This window comes from Metopolophium dirhodum, chromosome 1, assembly GCF_019925205.1.
Source record: "Metopolophium dirhodum isolate CAU chromosome 1, ASM1992520v1, whole genome shotgun sequence".
Taxonomy (NCBI): domain Eukaryota; kingdom Metazoa; phylum Arthropoda; class Insecta; order Hemiptera; family Aphididae; genus Metopolophium; species Metopolophium dirhodum.
Window position 1 is genome coordinate 68422491 of NC_083560.1, and position 20248 is coordinate 68442738.

The 20248-nt window shown below is 29.7% G+C and overlaps 1 protein-coding gene across 1 annotated transcript; it reads left to right on the forward strand.

Annotated features, from left to right (window-relative positions):
- Nucleotides 1-795: 795 nt before the first annotated feature.
- Nucleotides 796-10637, forward strand: LOC132936554 (uncharacterized). The gene is made up of 2 exons (XM_061003294.1): nucleotides 796-2070; nucleotides 8947-10637. The coding sequence occupies exons 1-2, from the start codon at nucleotides 1632-1634 to the stop codon at nucleotides 9543-9545; spliced, it is 1038 nt and encodes a 345-aa protein (XP_060859277.1). The 5' UTR covers nucleotides 796-1631; the 3' UTR covers nucleotides 9546-10637.
- Nucleotides 10638-20248: the final 9611 nt, after the last annotated feature.

A 20248-nucleotide genomic window follows, 5' to 3' on the forward strand; every position in this document is an offset into this window, starting at 1 on the left:
CGATAGGTCTACGTGTTTATAACGCGTTTATATCGTTCCTTCTCTACGTTGTACGGTACATACACATAATATAACTATCAACTATACAGATAATATGCAAAGCTTGACCCATTGCCGACGACAAACCGTAAAACCGGATTTCAAGCATAATTAGGTTTGTTTAACTACCAACTATCGGACCACTAAAATCGTGTGCCCAGTAAAATGGATTTTTGGCCGTTTCACGCGTGTGCGCATACATTCGGGTATTCCAATAAGGAGCTTACCTACGCACTCTCTGAATATAATATATTATTATGTACAGTGGGGGTGGGACAGAAACTGGTTCTTAAAAATATATTATATACCTAGTGCCTAGTACCTATAAATATTAATTATAATTCTAGACGAGTGGAATGAAGAAGATAATAATACTATATCGTGTACTGCATTATATTATATACAGCTCGCACAGGTCGTGATTCGTAGGAATCCGGATCATAATAATGTAGTCGGTCCGTCTTGTAGGCAGCGTATAAGTACATGCCGCATATATATATCTATGTACGCACGCACACACAAGTAACATAGACACAGACGTATTAAATATAATATATATATATATATATATAAGAGGAAGCGTGCGCGCACGGAACAATAATTATTATCGTCCATCGGCCTGCGCTGCAGTGGCGGAGACACCAGTGGTCGGCACACATTCTGTTGGGCTAGGTACATCGTACACACACACACACACACACACACACACACACACACACACACGCACACATATAAATGTTATATATCTACCTACGCGTACATAAAATATAGTGACCGCCGCGACAACGTGAAGAAACACGCGCATTGAACGATACGACGTGGCCACCGCACGAACGCATCGCACACGCGCCGAATACAGTTATTATAATTCTATATTATATTCATATTGTTATATTATTATATATACGTGAACACGCCGCGCATTTAATAACAATAACAACAGTATATGATGATGACAATAATATAATAATAATAATAAATTAATTTATGTGGGCCGAAGACGAGGACGGAATGCTCGATTGGCCGCGTTGACAGATAAACACATACATATAATATTATATACCATGTACTGCGGCAATCGTACCTAAGTACCTCTATATATAGATACGCACACGCACGAGGTAGGTACGTACCTAAATACGATTGTCGCTTCTCCGGCAGCGGCACACACGCTATTGTCATTTGTCATTCATACGTGCGCGAAAGTGATTTGAGTGAATGTACACGTTCGTTCGACGATGACCCGGTAAACACGCGGTGAATCATAATCGACTGTATATTACTTATAGTAATATAATGTGGTGACGAGTGCCAAAAAGCCGGCAGACATGTTATAGCAGTCCGCAGTGGTCCGTCCGTGGTAAGTCGCATCCTCGACGCACTTCGTGCGTGTTTCATCGTTCGTGCTAAATTTCCGGTTCTGGTGCTCTAAACAAATTTTTATTTCACCATTCCACAACAACTTCGTCGATACTACTACCACTACTACTGCTATTAATAATAATAATTAAATTCGGACGCGTTCTACCGTTCGCGGTATAGTGCACCTGTACCGCCATGCGCCGAAACTTCCGCGACGACCAGTGATCGCCATGCGGTGGACCGGGTTCTGTATCGTGCCGTTGCTCCTACACGCAGTGGCGACGTCAGTGGCGGGACGCTGCGATGCTGCGGATGTCCAGCCCGCGGCTTACCGGAGCGATGACCGAGGTTCGTCGCCGGGACCACTGGGATTGCGGTCGGTGATCGCGCGCGCGCTGAGCAGCGTACGCGAATCGACGACCGACCGTCGGCTGGCGGGCGACTTGTGGCTGGAAACTGTCGACTCCAATCGCCGTGATGGATCGACGGTGGCGTCGAGGTCTCTGCCTGACGATCTAGTGGCCCAAGCAGACGCAGTTTTCGACAACCATCGGCTATCGTGGCGTGACGCTATAGTCCGAGGACTGGATTTGAACGTGTACAAGGATCGGGAGCTGCAACGATACGTACTCGGCGTAACTCAGCGCACCGGCGATTCGCAAAGTTTCGGTAAATATGATAAATTGTCGTACATATTGTTGTTCAGAACTGTGTCCGTTGAAATCGACCCGTTTTAAAATCATTTTAATTAGCTTATTAAGATATTGCATAGGTATATGTATAGTGACAAAGACCGATTTTAAGTAAAAAAATAGTATTATACTATATTATCTTAACTCTGACAATCTGTAGGTACCTCGAACATACTTATTTCTCGTCACATATTTGTAATTATCAAGAAAATTAAATTAATTTAGAAAAATGTACCTAATGATTGTACGAGTAATGAGTCGTACATCCTCAAAATATAGTCATGATACGATAATTATACATATTTTTCAATTAACTATCAATAAAATTGTAAATCAAATCTAAACAAAACTCAGAAAATAATTTAGTAAATGTTATAACTTAGGAATAAAGTACCCATAATCCCAGAAAGCATTTTGTAATGATAATATTATAATAGTATTATAATAACGTTATACTAATACACCAATAATTCTGTAACATTTTATAATATTTCATTTTCTTGACATTGTTTTTGAAATGACTTAATGGAAACAAAATATAACACCCGCGTGTGACATCTAACAACTACAAAACGTCAGGCCTGCTTAGTAATTCTATATACAGTGTACATGTGTATCATAGAAATACATAAACATAATTAAAAATGTTATAGATAAAAAAATATTTAAAAAAAAACAGTTATATTCATTAACATCGAAAATACCTAAATGAAACTTAATATTTAAAATGTTTACGACATGAATCAGATTTATACCTCACTAGTATTGATTCTTGAATAAAATTTATTGATATAATGCAAAATTATACGATTCACCACTATCGTTTTTTTTTTTTAAACTGAATTCCTAATTACTATTATTATTAATACGTGTACGGCGTATATAATAGGTACTAAAATATTATACTACCTATATTATAAGAAATAATAATATTCTACCTACTACTTACTAGTAGGTATAATTCAAATTATTCAATAAATGCATCAATAGTATATTTATTATCTCCGATACACATTTCCAATATGTTTTTTCTTAGTGACTCAATTCTATTGCCCTCCTTTAACTATTATAAATGACCGCATTTAAACACGTAGGTAAAACTTTTATAAAAAAAATAATTTTAAAAATACATAGAACTCGTTATAATATAATAAATTCTAAGACATACTTAAGAATTTGGCAAGTCGTAAACCTACAATTTTTTAAACTAGGTTTAGCTGTTTTGACCTGTGATTGCGAAATTGACCGATTTCTCAACAATCTTTAGCATTGTTCTGGTTTTTCTGTACAGGTACTGCCGTACAATAGTTTATTCAACTTATATGTTAACTTGGCTAAGCCTATAGCACTACTCCAGCAGAGATGCGTTTACTTTCTAATTAGTACATCGTGTTTTTGTGTGTAATTAACCACTAATATTAGTTTTGTTAATTATTGTTGTTGTTGTCTTGAATTAACATTTTTTTTTTTTAATGATATATATTATTTTCCTTCACGATGTTCATGAGTTTATGACTCATGACTATGCTATACATCAGTGTTTCTTAAAATGTTTAATACACGGTCGTGGTCCCCTGATGAAAAAAATGTTTCAACAGCGGACATGCTACGCAGTTTTCCTTTCGAATACTTACCTTTTTTTTATACAATTTTTTAATATAAATTTCATGTTAATAAAAAAAAGATGAGCTAGTATAAGAAAAAAAGAAGCGAGGCTCGAGTATTAAATAATAATAAACTTTCAAATTTATACCAAACAATTACATTATTGCAAACAATGCAAACGTGCGTCCATACCCGGAACCACCGATAGCACGACAACGGACCCTTGGGGGAACCACTGAGTATAGTAAATAATAATATATTATACTGAGTATCTTGTCTCACCAGAGCTTTGGTAAGCTATTTGGCGCCTCGGTATTAAACCCCTAAATCAAAATAAATATAGCATTATAGTGTATACAGTTAAAAACGATTGAGAACGCTCAATTTATATTTTTTTCCAACATTGTTATATTGAACGTTTTGTATTGAACGATTGTGCACGGTATTTGATACTGGTCTAGATAAATAGTGAAAACCAACTTCAAAATACTTATAAAAAGTCTTATGACCAAGAAAAGTGGCTTAAGTCGTTTTTGGTTATCAATTTTAAAGTCATAAATAAGTCGAAGATACGATTTTACAGTAAAAAAATGGTAAGAAAAAAAGAATTACTGTAAAAAAAAAAGATAAAATAGTAAACATTAAAAATAAATATATTCCTATGTGATACGAAATTCTGTTAATTTATTAAAATATTTAGAATATGTTGGCTAACGCTATCCAGGAAATTATTGACATGCTTAACACATCTTAATACAGCTTTTTACTTATTAGGTAACCCATTATTTGTAACTATTTGCATACGTATATTTTTTATAAGATTAAAATGTATTGTTATAATTTACAACTATTACTTAAAAGTAAAAACATTTTTATCAAACATTTTATTAATATATATATTAACATTTATTATAACTTATTTGAAGAAAACCTATATATTATTTTTATTTTTCGTTACACTTAAATTTAAAATGTCCCGAATCGTTCGATAGCCAATTAAATGATAGATAATGTAATGTTGCACGTAAACTCGTTCTCAATCATATTAGTTTTTTTTAGGTATAAATCGTAATTTATTTGTGAATTTTAAGTCAAAATATTTTCAGATAGATTTTTACATTATTAAAATATTTTAAAATTTATAAATATACAGAATAGGTACTCTATGCATCTATATGCATACACAATTTACTATATATTACACTTATTTTATCAAATAATAAAAGGTTATAAAGCTATAAATAATGAAAAATAGATTGTTAAAGTTCACTCAAAACCCTCCAAAATAAATAACATCAAGAAATACATTGTTATATTATTTATGAAATATAAATAAATAAAATTAGTACCTATATCTAAGTCCGCGGTACTCATTGTTGTACGTTATCTCAAAAAACATAGATGTAATTATTCATAACTATACATTGATGTCAATAGCCAGCAGACTATAATGCACCATGAAAATTCTTAAATTTTCAAATTTTTTTTTTTTTATTAATTATGATAGTTACTTATTTATATATGTCAGCCCCAACATTTTACTAATATGAGGCGCCCCAAATGTCTCCATTTATCCTCTCTCTTTCAACACGGTCTTGCGTCTTACCGTGTAAAATCAGCACTATAGATAGATTGGCACGGTGGCAGCAATACGAATTAAGAAAAATTAGAGACTTTTCAGTTATTTTGATTTTATTACCATATTATATATCAGAAAACCAACAATTGTCACTAAACATTTTAAGATTGATATTACGTTATTCATATTTTTTTTGTCATTTATTTTAATTTGTTCAATCTGTATCAAACATTTTTACAATGAGCACAATAGATGGAGGAATACATAATAGGGTTTGGATGGCTTGATTGAAGAAACTATTCAATAATAGTACTTCATGGCGTGGGTAGTAGTGGTTATTCGACTAGACGACTATTAAGTCACGGCACCAGCTACGCGACGTTATTAATTTAAAAGAAAATATTCTGCTTGAATGTTATTAACACAAAATAGAGATTTTATTAATTAATATTAAAAACCGGAAACGCATACTGCAACTAGTTTGGGCAACAAATACTGTCAATAGCTGCCGCAGCTCTGCCAATTTATCTGGCCCCGATTGTACGACCGTCGATAAGTGACAACCTCGTTCCACACCTAAGTTGAATATATTTTAAAGAAGATGAATAGTACACACTACTCAATATACAGGAGTAGCAGGACATTCTTATGGCCGATAAGTGATAGTGAATGAACTGTAATTATTTTAAATTTTTAAACGATATATTCATTACATGAACATTTAAAAGTAATCTATGATGTGCTAAATATTAATGTAAAACGAATTCGAAACTTAAATATAATTGTCCGTAGCTCGTAGGTATATCGAATATAAGAAACGTCGTATTGACAATATCGACACTTTCATGTCAACTGTCCATAGGTAGGTTATATATTATAGGTAGTGTATAAAATGATTTCACTTGGCGAATGCAACTCGTTACATAAAACTGACAAAACACAATATACCTACTAATATAATGTGTTAAATATAATAATTACCATTGACAGAAATCGTGATACTTAGCTCCCTCAAACGTTTTAAGCACTCCTAAAAATAAATAAAAAATAATTGTTAGGTATATTATTTTCTTTTTAAAATGTCTAAAATGTAATAGAAAAGTACTACCTATAGTAGAATACTAGAATATTTTCTTAGTACCTAATATTGGTATAAATATTTTAAATTAAAAAACTCCTTTATTTTCCTTAAATGTTTGTATGGACGTGGACAATTTTCTGTAATTGATGAAAATTTGTAAAACCAGCACCGGGCCCATTAGGTAGGCATTCGAAAAATAATTATGAGCAATAGATACAGGCAATTAATTGAACTTAAAACCCTTATTAAATAAAACTATGCATGATATGTTTTGCCGATATTAGATTCTGAGTGAAACGATGAATGTATTGATTTTACAATGATGTGTGTTTTTTTTTTTATTTTTTTTTTTTATTTTTTTTTTTTATTTTTTTTTTTATTTTTGTGTCTGTGTACACGATAAGTAGTCGAAATAATGCTTCGATTTTCGACTTCAGTATCTTGTTCGATGGGAAAGTGAATATCGTTGGTGCATTGGGGAGGTCAAAATTTTAATTTCCCAGTAGTTTTCAAAAGCGATGTGAAAAACAAAAGAAAAATTAAGGAAAAACGGGTATTTTTACGCAAAATCGATTTTTAACAAAATCGATTTTGGTTATTGGTGTAACTCTAAAACAAATGACCGTAGATGCATGAAATTTTCACTGGTTGTTTATATTTGCATTTTCTATACACAATACAATTTTGAAAATATTTTGACTCTTTTTGAGCTGTTTACGGCCATTGTCAGTTTTCAATTTTTTTAGTTTTTTTTTCTATAAATATCAATAAAATTTTATCTGTTGAGTAAAAAAGCTTGAAAATTTAATAGAAGGCTCCTAGGTTATTGTTTCAAAGGCAGGTGAAAAAAATTAAAAATCCTTAGTCACAGTTTTTAATTATAAGCATTTAAAGTTCAAATTTTGACAAAATACGGAAAAATCACGAAAAATAGCAAATTATTTTGAGTTGAAATTCATAAAAATTTTTCTTTTTAAATCTAAGATTTGAAAATGTAATATAAGATTACTCATAAGTTTGTCTACCTTTATCAAAAAAAAAATGTCTAGAAGAAACTTAAATTAAATTTTTATGAGCGTCTGAAATTTATATTTTTACAACATTTGATATTTACTCGATTTCTCATGTAACAATTTTCTTATTTTATTGTAATTAAAAAACAAATGACTGTAGATACTTGAAAATTTCACTGAATGTTCATATTAGCATTTTCTATACACCATAAAATGTTGAAAATATTTTGACTCTTTTTGAGCTGTTTACGGACATTGTCAGTTTTCAATTTTTTTAGTTTTTTTTTCTATAAATAACAATAAATTTTTATTTGTTGGGTAAAAAAGCGTGAAAATTTAATATAAGGCTCCTGATATATCGTTCTAATAGCAGTTGAAAAATATTAAAAATACATAGGCACAATTTTTTTTTATAAGCATTTAAAGTTCAAATTTTGACAACATTTATCAAATTTATAATTTATTAATTATTTTGTGGTTAAAAATGTATAAAATGTTTAACTTTTATGGCTAAGGATTTAAAATTTAAAACAAGGCTCCACGTAAATAGGTTATATATAAATTACTTTATTCACAATAATATCATCAAATATACTTGGTAATATCATAGGCTGACTGACCGTTTTCGCTCAGAATCGTTTTTCTTATACAATGATATTATATCATTGAATTCAAATTTAACACCATCCATTACAGTGACCCACTTGTAACCTACTGTACAGCAGAGCGACATCCACTTATCCACCTTTTTTTAAATTGATGTGAACAAAATAAGAACTTTGGGGGGACATTGTATTACAATTTTAAATCTTAAATATATAAATCAAAATATTTAAATTTAAAATGAAATGCAGTTTTATAATTTCGAAAACAAAATAATTTTTACTTTTTTCGGGTCTAAATAGACTATAAAAAAAAAGAATAATTTTTTAAACATTATCTATAATGGCATTTTAATAATAGAAGTTCGGGCGAAACGATTCATTTTGTTTATTGCATTTTGGGCAAATTAAAAATTGGCCCACAATTTTCTTTTAATTTTGTTGTTAACTCGGCCCAGAAATGTTAGATAATAAAAAAGATTGATTGTAAACAGTGGCGGATCCAGGGCTTAATTTTGGGAGGGGCATGGGGGGGGCAAAAGTACAAAAAGTTCCAAAATTGGCTAAATACAGTGTAAAACAAAGGAAAACTACGATGATTGGGGGGGGGGGGGATTCCCCTTTGCCCTCCCACTGGATCCGCCACTGATTGTAAACTGTTTTAGGAAATAAAATTGGTAGATTGTAAACTCGGCCTGAAAATATTTATATTTTCAATCATAATTACTTGAAAAAAACCATGCCAAATTTACACGTCAATCATCTTTACCTAAAAAAAAACCGGGCTGAGCTTACAATACACCTTTTGAACATTTTTTTTCTTCAGCCCGAGTTTAAAACCAGTAACCACCCTGCATTTTAAGTAGTAAGTCCCCCTCTAACACTCCTCCCCCAGTTATAGAACTCAATTTCCACTTATAATTATTATTTATTATACATGTCTATAATATTGCATCCTCGTATTTTTTTTCAGTCTCTCGGACTTTTGGCCTACGACGCCGACGAATGCAAATGTTCTTTATGTTACCGGTAATGTACAAGCTGGGCGTGATCACCACACTGTTGACCGGTTTGGTCGTGCTCACCCTCAAGGGCGTGACAATTGGCGTGATACTGCTCGTCATAGCCTTGACCGGTTTAGTAGCCAAGCTGTCCAAGTTCCACAATCCCTACGTGTCACCAATTCCTGAAGTATCAGCCTGGTCGGGATACCATCACGACCCTTACGACCGTTCATCGCAACAGCAATCACCTCCACCACCTTCACAGGATAAAAACATACACGTGCACGTGCACACCGCACCCGGTCCTGTGCCGTCAGCGGTCGGTTATTCGCCTGGTCCTGCGCCGTCAGCGGTCAGCTACTTGAAGGGTCCGCCGCCACTGGATGACGACGACTTGAATAACTACAACAAAAATTATTATTATAACGGTGGCAGACCGTATTGGAATCGCGCAGGCGAGGAATACTATGACGCCGCCGCAATAAACCATCGCGGCGACAACCACCTGCAACTGGGCGCCGAGTCAACGACTGCCAGCAATAGTGTCTATCATCGGTGGTTAGGATAATAACCAATATTATATTATAATATAGCAAAACCTCTGAATACAGAACACTCAGTCGATAACATTTTGTCCGCTGTTTGCGGAGATTAGTTTGTAGTTATAGTTCTCAAAAAAACGTCAACGATTTAGATGTGTTCGTTAGAGGAGTTTTTACTATATTATTTTATCTAAATTATATCGATATTATTAAATGGTGCGTATCACACGCTTGTTACAAGAAGTGCTTACCCGCGTTTAATACGAATGAAAAAAACGTTTTCGTATAATTATTATTGTAAACATAATATTATATAATATTGCTATTAAATTATTATATTATATACTATTTAACCGTAGCATACCTTTTATATGAATTGCAACGGTGGGTAGTATAGTTACTTTACATAGACATAATATTGCCGTGCTCGGGCACGTTACAAAACACAATATCTGGAGGGGGGAGGTAAATAGCAATAAAAGTTTTAAAATTAAATCTTACATGGCCGTGTCCAGAAAAACATTTTTGAAAACATTTTATCTTCCCCTCCCCCCGTCACAAACACTGTTTACGTGCCTGACCATGCGTAATACTTACATACTTATGTTTGTCAATTACACTATACTTAGTACTTAATACAGAATAGTAGAATCCTTATTAGTTGTTATAGACTAGCTGTTTCCTATAGTTATAAGTAGGTGTTAACACTTTTTATACTGCAATATACAAACCAAAACTATTATACTAGTATCTATTATTAATAAATATTTTACTATTACAAATACCTATACTCAATTAAGTTAACATTAATATATTTTATATTTTATTTTACGAATGTAACACCTAATTTATAGAAAAAATGAAATCCTGTCTTTTAAATTAAATATTACAAATGATTCGTCATCTATCTGTTGAGCTTACCTATATAAAACATCGAAAATAAGTATTTTTAAATACTGTTTAAGATATCAATATTATACAGTGTTATTTTTGTATAAAAGGCAGTTGACTTATTATTTAATCCGAAAATGGAAAAATGATATACCTATTACAACTATTTGTATTTTTATTATTGTATATTTAAATAGTAGGTATTTATATTGAAAAATGTATGTGTTTAAAATAAACAAATCATAGTATTACGATTGTATTGCTTTAATTAAAATACCAAAAGAACATCAAAAAAGATTCCCATAAGTACTCAAATGTTATTATAATCATAGACGCAAATAAGGGGGTGGCAGGGGGATGGCTAAGTCCCCATCCTAGAATTGCTATAGCCCCCTAAAAAACTAATGACTCGAACATGTTATGACGTATAAGCATCAGAACAGTATCCAGTATAGACCTGAGCATCAGCCTTCCAAATGTCAAACACTATTTGCGCCTATGATTATATAATTGGTTAATTAACCATGCAGATATTTAGGCACTCATATTAAATATCAAATAACCAGTGTTGCGTATGGTAATGTTACGTAAATTACTCATTTTTGTAATGTAGCGACTTTTTCGGAAACTTCGTTATTTATTTATTGAAGTAATTTATTACATTAATTATTTTAAAGCAGCTACCTTTGTATAATAAATAGGTAGTAATATTTTTTCCTATCAATCCTATACGAAAATAAACGTGTTTAATTAAATTCGTCTACTTTTGATACTTTTGTAATTTAATTACAAAAAAGTAATCTAGTTACCTTTTTATTTTATAACTACTAACGTAGGTAACTTAGTAAGTAATTACTTTTTAAAATTAACTTAATAAACACTGCGTAAAGCTATATTAATAATTATAAGAAATAAGAAATCCAATCAATGATTGGTTGTTCAGTGTTCTTATGCGCGTTCTTCAGGCTACATTTGCTACAACCACATAACATATTATACTATATTCAAGCACCAAGGCCTCACCTTATATTATACATAATATTATGTCCGTGTCAAATATGCTGAGTGACTTCAATTACCTAGAAGAGTTACCTCTTTCGTCCTAATTGGTTCATCAATATTTTACACACTTCAAATGAAAAATGTAATATTATACATTTTGTGTTGTCTTAAGTTATACATGAACGATGAAGATACATAACATAATGTCATAATATGCAATATGCATTAAACAATATACATTATACATAAACTATTTATAAAATTAGATTGCAGGATAAACAAAAGATCATAGGAGTGAATACGGCTTTCATCCCTCACTCATCTGTGAGCCGTGAGGACGACCCCAAATCTGAAATGGTATTATTGTAGTCGACAACAGTAAATATTTTGAGTATTTTATTAATTTTAGCATTAATAAAATAGGTTGAATGAATTTTAGAAGAAAACATTGCATTTGAAAAAGTCATTGTGTGTATAAAATACAAGGTTGGGTATTGACGAGTTAATAAGTTAGAATTTAAGTTAAAAGTTAAGTTAATTTTAACTTATGACCTTAACTTAATAGTTTGGTGTTTTAATTAACTTAACTTTAACTTAACTCATTTACTTATACAGTTATGCATTAGCTTAAAATCAACTCATATTTGTCTTTATTTTCCCAATTAAGTTAATTTTGAATATTCCTATTATCCAGAACATTTTTTTTTGTTACGGATTTTTGGCTTATAATAATTATTATAAGTTCACGGAATATAGAAAATATTATCATAAAAAAAATAAGATATATTTACAAAGAACTTCGTATTTATGTTTAAAGATAAAAACTAATATATTGTATTAATAAGTACTCTATTCGTACCTAACGAGTAACGATTCTATACTAATTTCTTATATGATAGATTACAACGTGTAGCATTACTTAGTACTTACAATTTACAAACTATATTATACACTACCTAAATAAGTTTATGTTCATTTAAATCGCATTATATGATATAGAAAACATTTTATTTATTGCTGCGTTAAAAAATAGTTTAAAATTTATATTTTTAAAAATTAAATATTTAAAAAAAACGTATAAGTATAAAACTGTTGTAATAATAATAATGTGTAATTAAAGTCCTTACAATTTTTTTGTAAAATCATTATTTTAAGAGTTATGATTAATTATATTGAAAAATTAACGATTTCGAACATTTTTTTTATTATTAAAACTTAAGAGTTTTTGTGGCACGGGTTAAAGTTGATCAATTAGTCTGAATTTTTTTTTTTATGCTTTTTTTAAGTATTGGAACCGATTTAAGGGGGGTAATTTGAACATTTGTCAATTTTTTTTCCTTCATCTATGCTAGAGGACCACCCTAAAGTTACTTATAAATATTAATATAATTAGTGATTAGTTGACCGTACGAAGACATCGATGCCACGAATTATATTCATAAGTCATAATACCTATTCATTACTCATGAGTTATTAGTTATTTTTTATTTGTACAATAATGCTTATCATAGTTTATTTGAATAGTAATATACCTATGAATGATGATTACTATTCTATGATACTATTAGAGTGATTATCACTTAATTTGTTAAAAAATGCATTTTTTTTTTTTGTTATCAACTTAACATATTAATTGAAGTTAAGTTAAGTTAACAGTATTTGTTAATAAAACTTAAATACTTTTAAAAAAAAACTTAACTTTACTTAACTGAGTTAAAAAATATCATTAACTTACCCAGCCTTGATAAAATATAATGGAATTAAAAGTTTCAAGTACCCACAGAATAATATTTTTAAATCCTTGTTAACATTTTTATTAGAAAATAAATTTTCAAATTTTCGTAATTTTAATGAATTTTGTCAATATTTCAACTTTAATTTCTTATAAAAATGTTAGTCCTATCGTACCTAGGTACATATCGTAAAAAGATAATTTTTATGAACAATTTCTAACTCAAAATAATTTGCAAATTTTAATAATTTTGACGAAATTTGTCAATTCTAACTTCAGACCATCATAAATAATAACAGCGTATGAGAATCCTTATATTAAATTTTGAAGTTTTTTGACTAAACGAAAATTATTTTACTGACAAATAATAAAATTGAAAATTTCTCTATGTCTATAAATAGCATATGAGTCAAAAATATATTTTTAAAATGTTATTTTTTGGGGGGTATTTTGTTCGGGTTCAACTACAGAGGTTATTAATTTTTGGAACTATGGGGGATGGAACTGTGGTTTTGTGTGAACATGTGTGTGTTTGGCAGATTTTTTTGTGGGCATCTTTAGGTATCTTCCATGCCCAGGTGGAGAATGGCGGCACTTCTCTCCGGTCACCGCGACTTTCCCGAAGAAAAATGCTGCCCACGGCCGGGTTCGAACCGACGCCGGTGTGCGTCGCAACTGACGCCTTAATCCGCTCGGTCACTCCTTCCCCCAAAAATGTTTTATGTTTAGGAGAAGATCGTATAAAAATTTGGTGAAAATTTAAAGTTTCTTCGATTCTTTGTTTTTGAGTTATTACAAAAAACAAAGTCAATTTTGTCAAAAACTGATTTTGCATAAATATTCCCGTTTTTTCTTAAAAGATACCTACTTTTTTTTGTGTTTCCTAATTGTATAGAAAACTACTGGACATTATTTACTTTTGAAAAAAACACATGCATTATTGTAAAATTATTACATTCATCAATCCACTTAGAATCTAAAATGTACAAAGAAAAAATTCTCGGAAAACTATAATTGGCAAGGTTATTTAACAAAAAATACAAGTCATTAATACATTTGAGTCAAAAATTAAATTGTTATTAAAATACAAATTATATTATTTAATGAAAGCTGGGGAAATGGAGGTATTTTTGTTAATAATTATCTTACACAATATAATAGTAATCTATTTTTTAAATGTAGAATGTTTGCTAAAGAAAATAACTTTAAGTTTGTCTGGTATAATGACTGTAAAATTTTTATCAAAAAAAGTGAAACCTCGAAAGCCACTATTATATACGACGAGACTGACTTGTCAACAATTAAATTATAATATATAAGAATAATAATAATAATTTATAGTTCCTAAATCATATATATTAATATATTTTCTTTTTTTTCTTTTAGTTATGCTAATGTTTAATTCTAATTTATTAAATCGTTTTCTAGATTATAAAACGCAATATTTTAATTCTATATCTGAATTCATATGTAAATTCAATCTATTTCATAATACAACTCTAAATGTACTAAACTGCAATATTAGAAGTGTAAGGCATAATTTTGATGAATTTTTGTTATTTTTGGAAAATGATATACATAGTAAAAACTTAGATTTAATTATTTTAACTGAAACCTGGCATGATGTTAATTTTTGTAATTATTCTATACAAGGGTATAATATGTACTTTTCTAAACTTAAAAGAAACCAGAATGATGGTGTTATAATCTTTGTTAAAACTCATTTATGTACTGATATTTTTGAATACGAATACATAGAGGCTAATATTATGAAAGTCGCGTTTAAGTTATGTAATGTATTTTTTAGGGTTTATTGTATATATAGATCTCCCTCTGGTGATAAGAACAAATTTTTGACCATTATTAATAGTATTCTGTCTAAAGATGAGTGTATAAATGGACATGTTATAATAATTGGTGATATCAATCTAAATATTATTGGCTCTGATTGTGATGAAAATGAATACCTTGATACTATATCTGAAAAAGGTTTTAGGTCACTAATTAATGTTTATACTAGAACCCCAATTGGCCAAAGACACTCATGCTTGGATCATATTTTTATTAAATCGGGAAATGCATTGAACTCCAAAATAGAAGCAGGTGTTATTCAGACAAATATTACCGATCACTTCTCCACGGTTTTGGCAATTGAAATTAGTAAAGAAAAGAGTGTCTTTAATTGCAATGTTAAGACAATCAACTATAATGATCTGGAAAAGTTATTTAAAAATGAATGTTGGGCGGATATTTTTAACTGCAATGATGTTAATAGTTGTATGGATATTTTCCTAGACAAAATTAATACTTTTGTCAAAATGTCAACAACAAAAAAAGTTTTCAACTCTAAAAATAATAGGATTAGAGAATGGATGACAGCTGGTCTTCTTTGCTCGGTGCACTTTAAACAAAAATTATCTTTAAAAGTTAGAAAATATCCAAATAATGTTAGACTTGCTATATATTATAATAAATACAAAAATAAATTAACATCTATTATACGAGCTGCAAAGATAAATTATTATAAAAACAAATTTCAGAAGTTCTCGTTTAGTCCAAAACTAACTTGGAAGGTAATTAATGAGATATTAAATAAGAATAATAATAAGAATGATGATGTTAAAGTTATTAAAATAGATGATTACACTCTTGATGTCAAAAATGAGCCTCTAAATATTGCAAATACATTTAACAATTTCTTTATAAATATTGGCAACAATCTAGCCTGTAATATTGAGGAGTCAACATTTAAGTTCGAGGAGAACATTACTCCTATATCATTTAACAGTACATTTAATGAAAACATTAAAGAATCTGATGTTCGAGTAATGATAAATAAACTTAAAGATGATACTGCTGTGGGTTTTGATGGTATCTCGGTAAAGATTTTAAAACTTGTAATAGACAGTATTATAAGCCCTCTGACATATATATATAACTTAAGTATTAAAAATGGTATTTTTCCCGAGAAACTTAAATTAGCTATAATTAAACCAATATATAAAAATGGGGATAAAACGTGCATAAACAATTATAGACCAATTTCCATGCTTAGCAATTTTTCGAAAATTCTAGAGAAAATCGTTAAAAACAGGCTCATAACATTTTTAGAAAAACATGAACTCCTTTCGAAACAGCAGTTTGGTTTTAGACCCGGTTTGGGAACGGAGAATGCTTTATATAGTGCAACACACTTTATAAAAAACGCTCTAGACAACAGTAAGAAAGTAATCGCGATTTTTCTTGATTTGTCCAAAGCCTTTGATACTGTTAATCATAAAAAATTAATAAATATTTTACCTAATTTTGGTATCACTGTAACAAGCTTAATTTGGTTCACAAGCTACTTGGAAAACAGAAAGCAAACTGTTCGTATTAATGGTATTACAGGTGATGATCTATTTATAAACTGCGGTGTTCCTCAAGGAAGTGTCTTAGGTCCACTCTTATTTATTTTGTACATAAATCATATGTGTAATTTGGACATTGATGGAAGAATAGTTACATATGCAGATGACACCTGCTTACTCTATTGTGGAGACTCTTGGAGCGATGTTAGTACCAAAGCAACTCGAGAATCCAAAATTGTTGTGGAATTTTTAAAACTTAGGAGTCTATCTATCAATTTCAAAAAAACTATGTTTATGAACTTTTCGATAAATGATGTTAAAGATAATTTTGATGAACTTACGTTACATTTCTGTGATAATGGAACTTTGTGTAATGGCACAGTCTGTCAAAAAATATTTAGAGTATCTAGTACCCGATATCTAGGTTTAACGTTTGACGATCACCTTAGATGGAATCTTCATGTGAATAACATAGTTATGCGTCTACGAAGTTTAAATTACAGTTTTTATAAGCTACGTAAAATTATATCCGTTCATGTCATGCAAATTGTATACTTAGCTCTATATCAAGCAATATTTCAGTATGGATTGTTAATCTGGGGAGGGCTCTCGGATAACGCTCTAAAACCTTTACTGCTTCATCAACGACAGATAGTGCGTGTATGTTTACAAAAAACAAACTATGTTGGTTCAACTGGTCTTAATTTTAAAGAGTTCAATGTATTACCAGTTAACTTTGTTTTCAAAAAAATGGCTATTATGTGGGTGATCAAACACTTAGATCAATGGGTAGAAAAAAATGAAATTAGTAACAAAAGAGCTTTTCGATCTTTTGATGCTAAAACATCTCTTTGTAAAAAATCAGTTGGTCAAAAATTTGTTGATTATCTAGGTCCTATATATTACAATTCTATGCCTTTCTCTATAAAGAAGAATGTTAATATTAATTACAAATATCATAACGCTAAAAAATTAATTAATGATTGGCTACATGCATCTCTAAATGAAACTTAGATTAACCTTATTGTATTATATTTTATTTATCTCTTTTTGTATTGTATAATTACGCAATAATAGTGTTTTAGTTTTTCCTTTTTTTAGTTTTTAAGCATGATATGTATCAATTTATAACTCTCTATCTTCGCCACAAGCCTAGCTTACTGAAGATAGATAATTCAAGTGTACAATTAATGTAAAACTGTATATTTGTTTATTTAAATAAAAAAAAAAAAAAAAAAAAAAAAAAAAAAAAAAAAAAAAAAAAATTATAAATGAAAGTAATAATAATCTAGAATTTAATGCATTTACCTACATTCCATACCTTATTTGTAATACAAGTTTTATCTTCAACTTCTCCTAATATGTATCTGTTCAGACAATATAAGATAAGTAACAGAATACATGAACGTTATAACGTACCTATACTACTTAATAATCATTATTTAATCTATGGTTAATATATTGCTGTATCAACGTGTTCAGGGTTTGGTACAAATTGCTTACAAATTGCTGACGGTCGAAATCTTAACTGGTCAAAACAACGACTTTAGAAATGTTTTTTCACACTGTAGAATATTTGGGTCACTGAGTGATAGTTCTATATTCGAGAAATAGAAATTATGGGGTTGAAAATTATTGGCATTTTTCTTCAGTAACTTGACTTTACCATATAAGTAGTTTTCTTGAATATAGATATAAAATAAAAACTCAAGCGGGGATTAATATCTACTCATAACTTTTAAAGCACTCGCCACACCATTAATATATTTATACTGTTAAATAACAGTATTCTCTAGGAATGTTAAATAAATAAAGAGATTATGTTTGCATATATATTGCTGTAACAGGCGTAATAGAAACACCCAAACACCATATAAAACGCGTTCTCTTGGAATATAATTTGGTAGGTACTATCTTACAATAATCACTCACTAAGGTCCAACTGTCCAAGAGATAGATACCTAAACTATGTACAATGTACTTTACCATGCCTACAATATTAGTAGTGTATCGATATGACAATTATTTTGTTAATCTATCTATTTTCATAATGTGGACACACTACTTAGTACTTACCTGTGCTAGTTGTGATGTCCTAACATGCATATTATGTACAATTACATTACAAATTCTTATAAGTATTAATTTTATATCAATTTTAAAATGTAATACAACAATCATAATAAATTTTAATTAAGTACTTGAAATAAAAAATTCATCTTTTTTTATGAGAAATTTTAGTTCAAATTTTGATGACATTGGATATTTGAACGTATAATAACGATTAATATTATCATCTAACTATTTGTATTACTTTGTTACTATTCAAAAAATATTAATTGCAGAAACTACTGATATATTCCACTATTATACAAATTATAACTATGTGTACACAATGAAATTTTTGGAATGTTTTTAAAAAGTGTTGATGAAAAACGTTTGGCTAGGTTAAAAAGCTTTAAAATTGAATACAATATCCCACATAAGTTGTTCTCGTTGAAATTTAAAAATAATACAATATAGTCACAATTAATTTTTAAAAGCCATTGAAGTTCACATTTTAACATGATTCGACCGAATCACGTAGGTTTGCTGAAAATTATCATGTATATAGTTAAAAATGTATACGATTTCAATTTTCATAGCAAAAGCCAAAACTTTTCACTAGTGCGTATGTCATCATTTACTTTTTAGAATACAATTTTCAAAATATTTAGATTGATTTTAGCTACCTAGCAATTTTTACCACGATCCTATTCGTACCGGTCACCGGTAAATACATCGTTATTGACTTCCAAGTTAATAACAGCTAGTATAATATTATAATAATTATAATAGGTAGGTACAATAGGTACATATGATACGATTTGTTTTGTCAATAATAATTTCAACCTACCATATTACTAATGTTAAAATAAATAACTACAATAATTTATTAATAGCAATATAAATATATCATAAAATATAAGTAATAATTTAATATAGGCTGACCCATAATATTGTTATCAGGAGTTAAAGTGGGGGGACGCAAGGGAACTCAGTCCCCCTACCGCTTACGGTGGTTAAACGTCCCCTTTAACAAGATAGGATTTTATACATTAGACATTATAATACATACAATTATATATGGAACGCTTAAGGCTATATGGAGACATTAGTCCTCTCTGCAATTTTTTCCCACTTTAAGCCTTGGTTGCTATTCGTATGCTATTATATTCATTATTGAATTCAAATTTAACACATCCATTACAGTGACCCACTCAATGACGAGGTACACTCGACACCTACTATTATAGTGTAGCTGAGCTAGTTTCCCAATTTTTTTAACGTGTCTCTGGATGTATTTGTTCACGTTAAAATAATGCTTTAAATGACTATTTATACTTTAAATTTATGTACAATAACTACTTTAGTGCTATCTATAATCTATTTAATAGAAATTGTAGATATTGACAAGTTAGACACTAATAGTACTTAAAATAGTTTAGACATGTAATTTTCATTAATATTATTAACTATTGAAATAGTTATGATTGGATATTAAATTTAGCTACCTATATTATATTTAACTTACAGTAACTTATAATATGCATAAATATTTTATAAATTTACATAATATAATGCGCTTAGGTACTAAATTGGCTCTTATTTACCTTCGGCATTGCATTCTCAGCCCATCCATACTATATAATGAAAATTTGTTAAAATGTATTTAAATTTTAAAACTATAAACATAAACTATTATTATAATAAT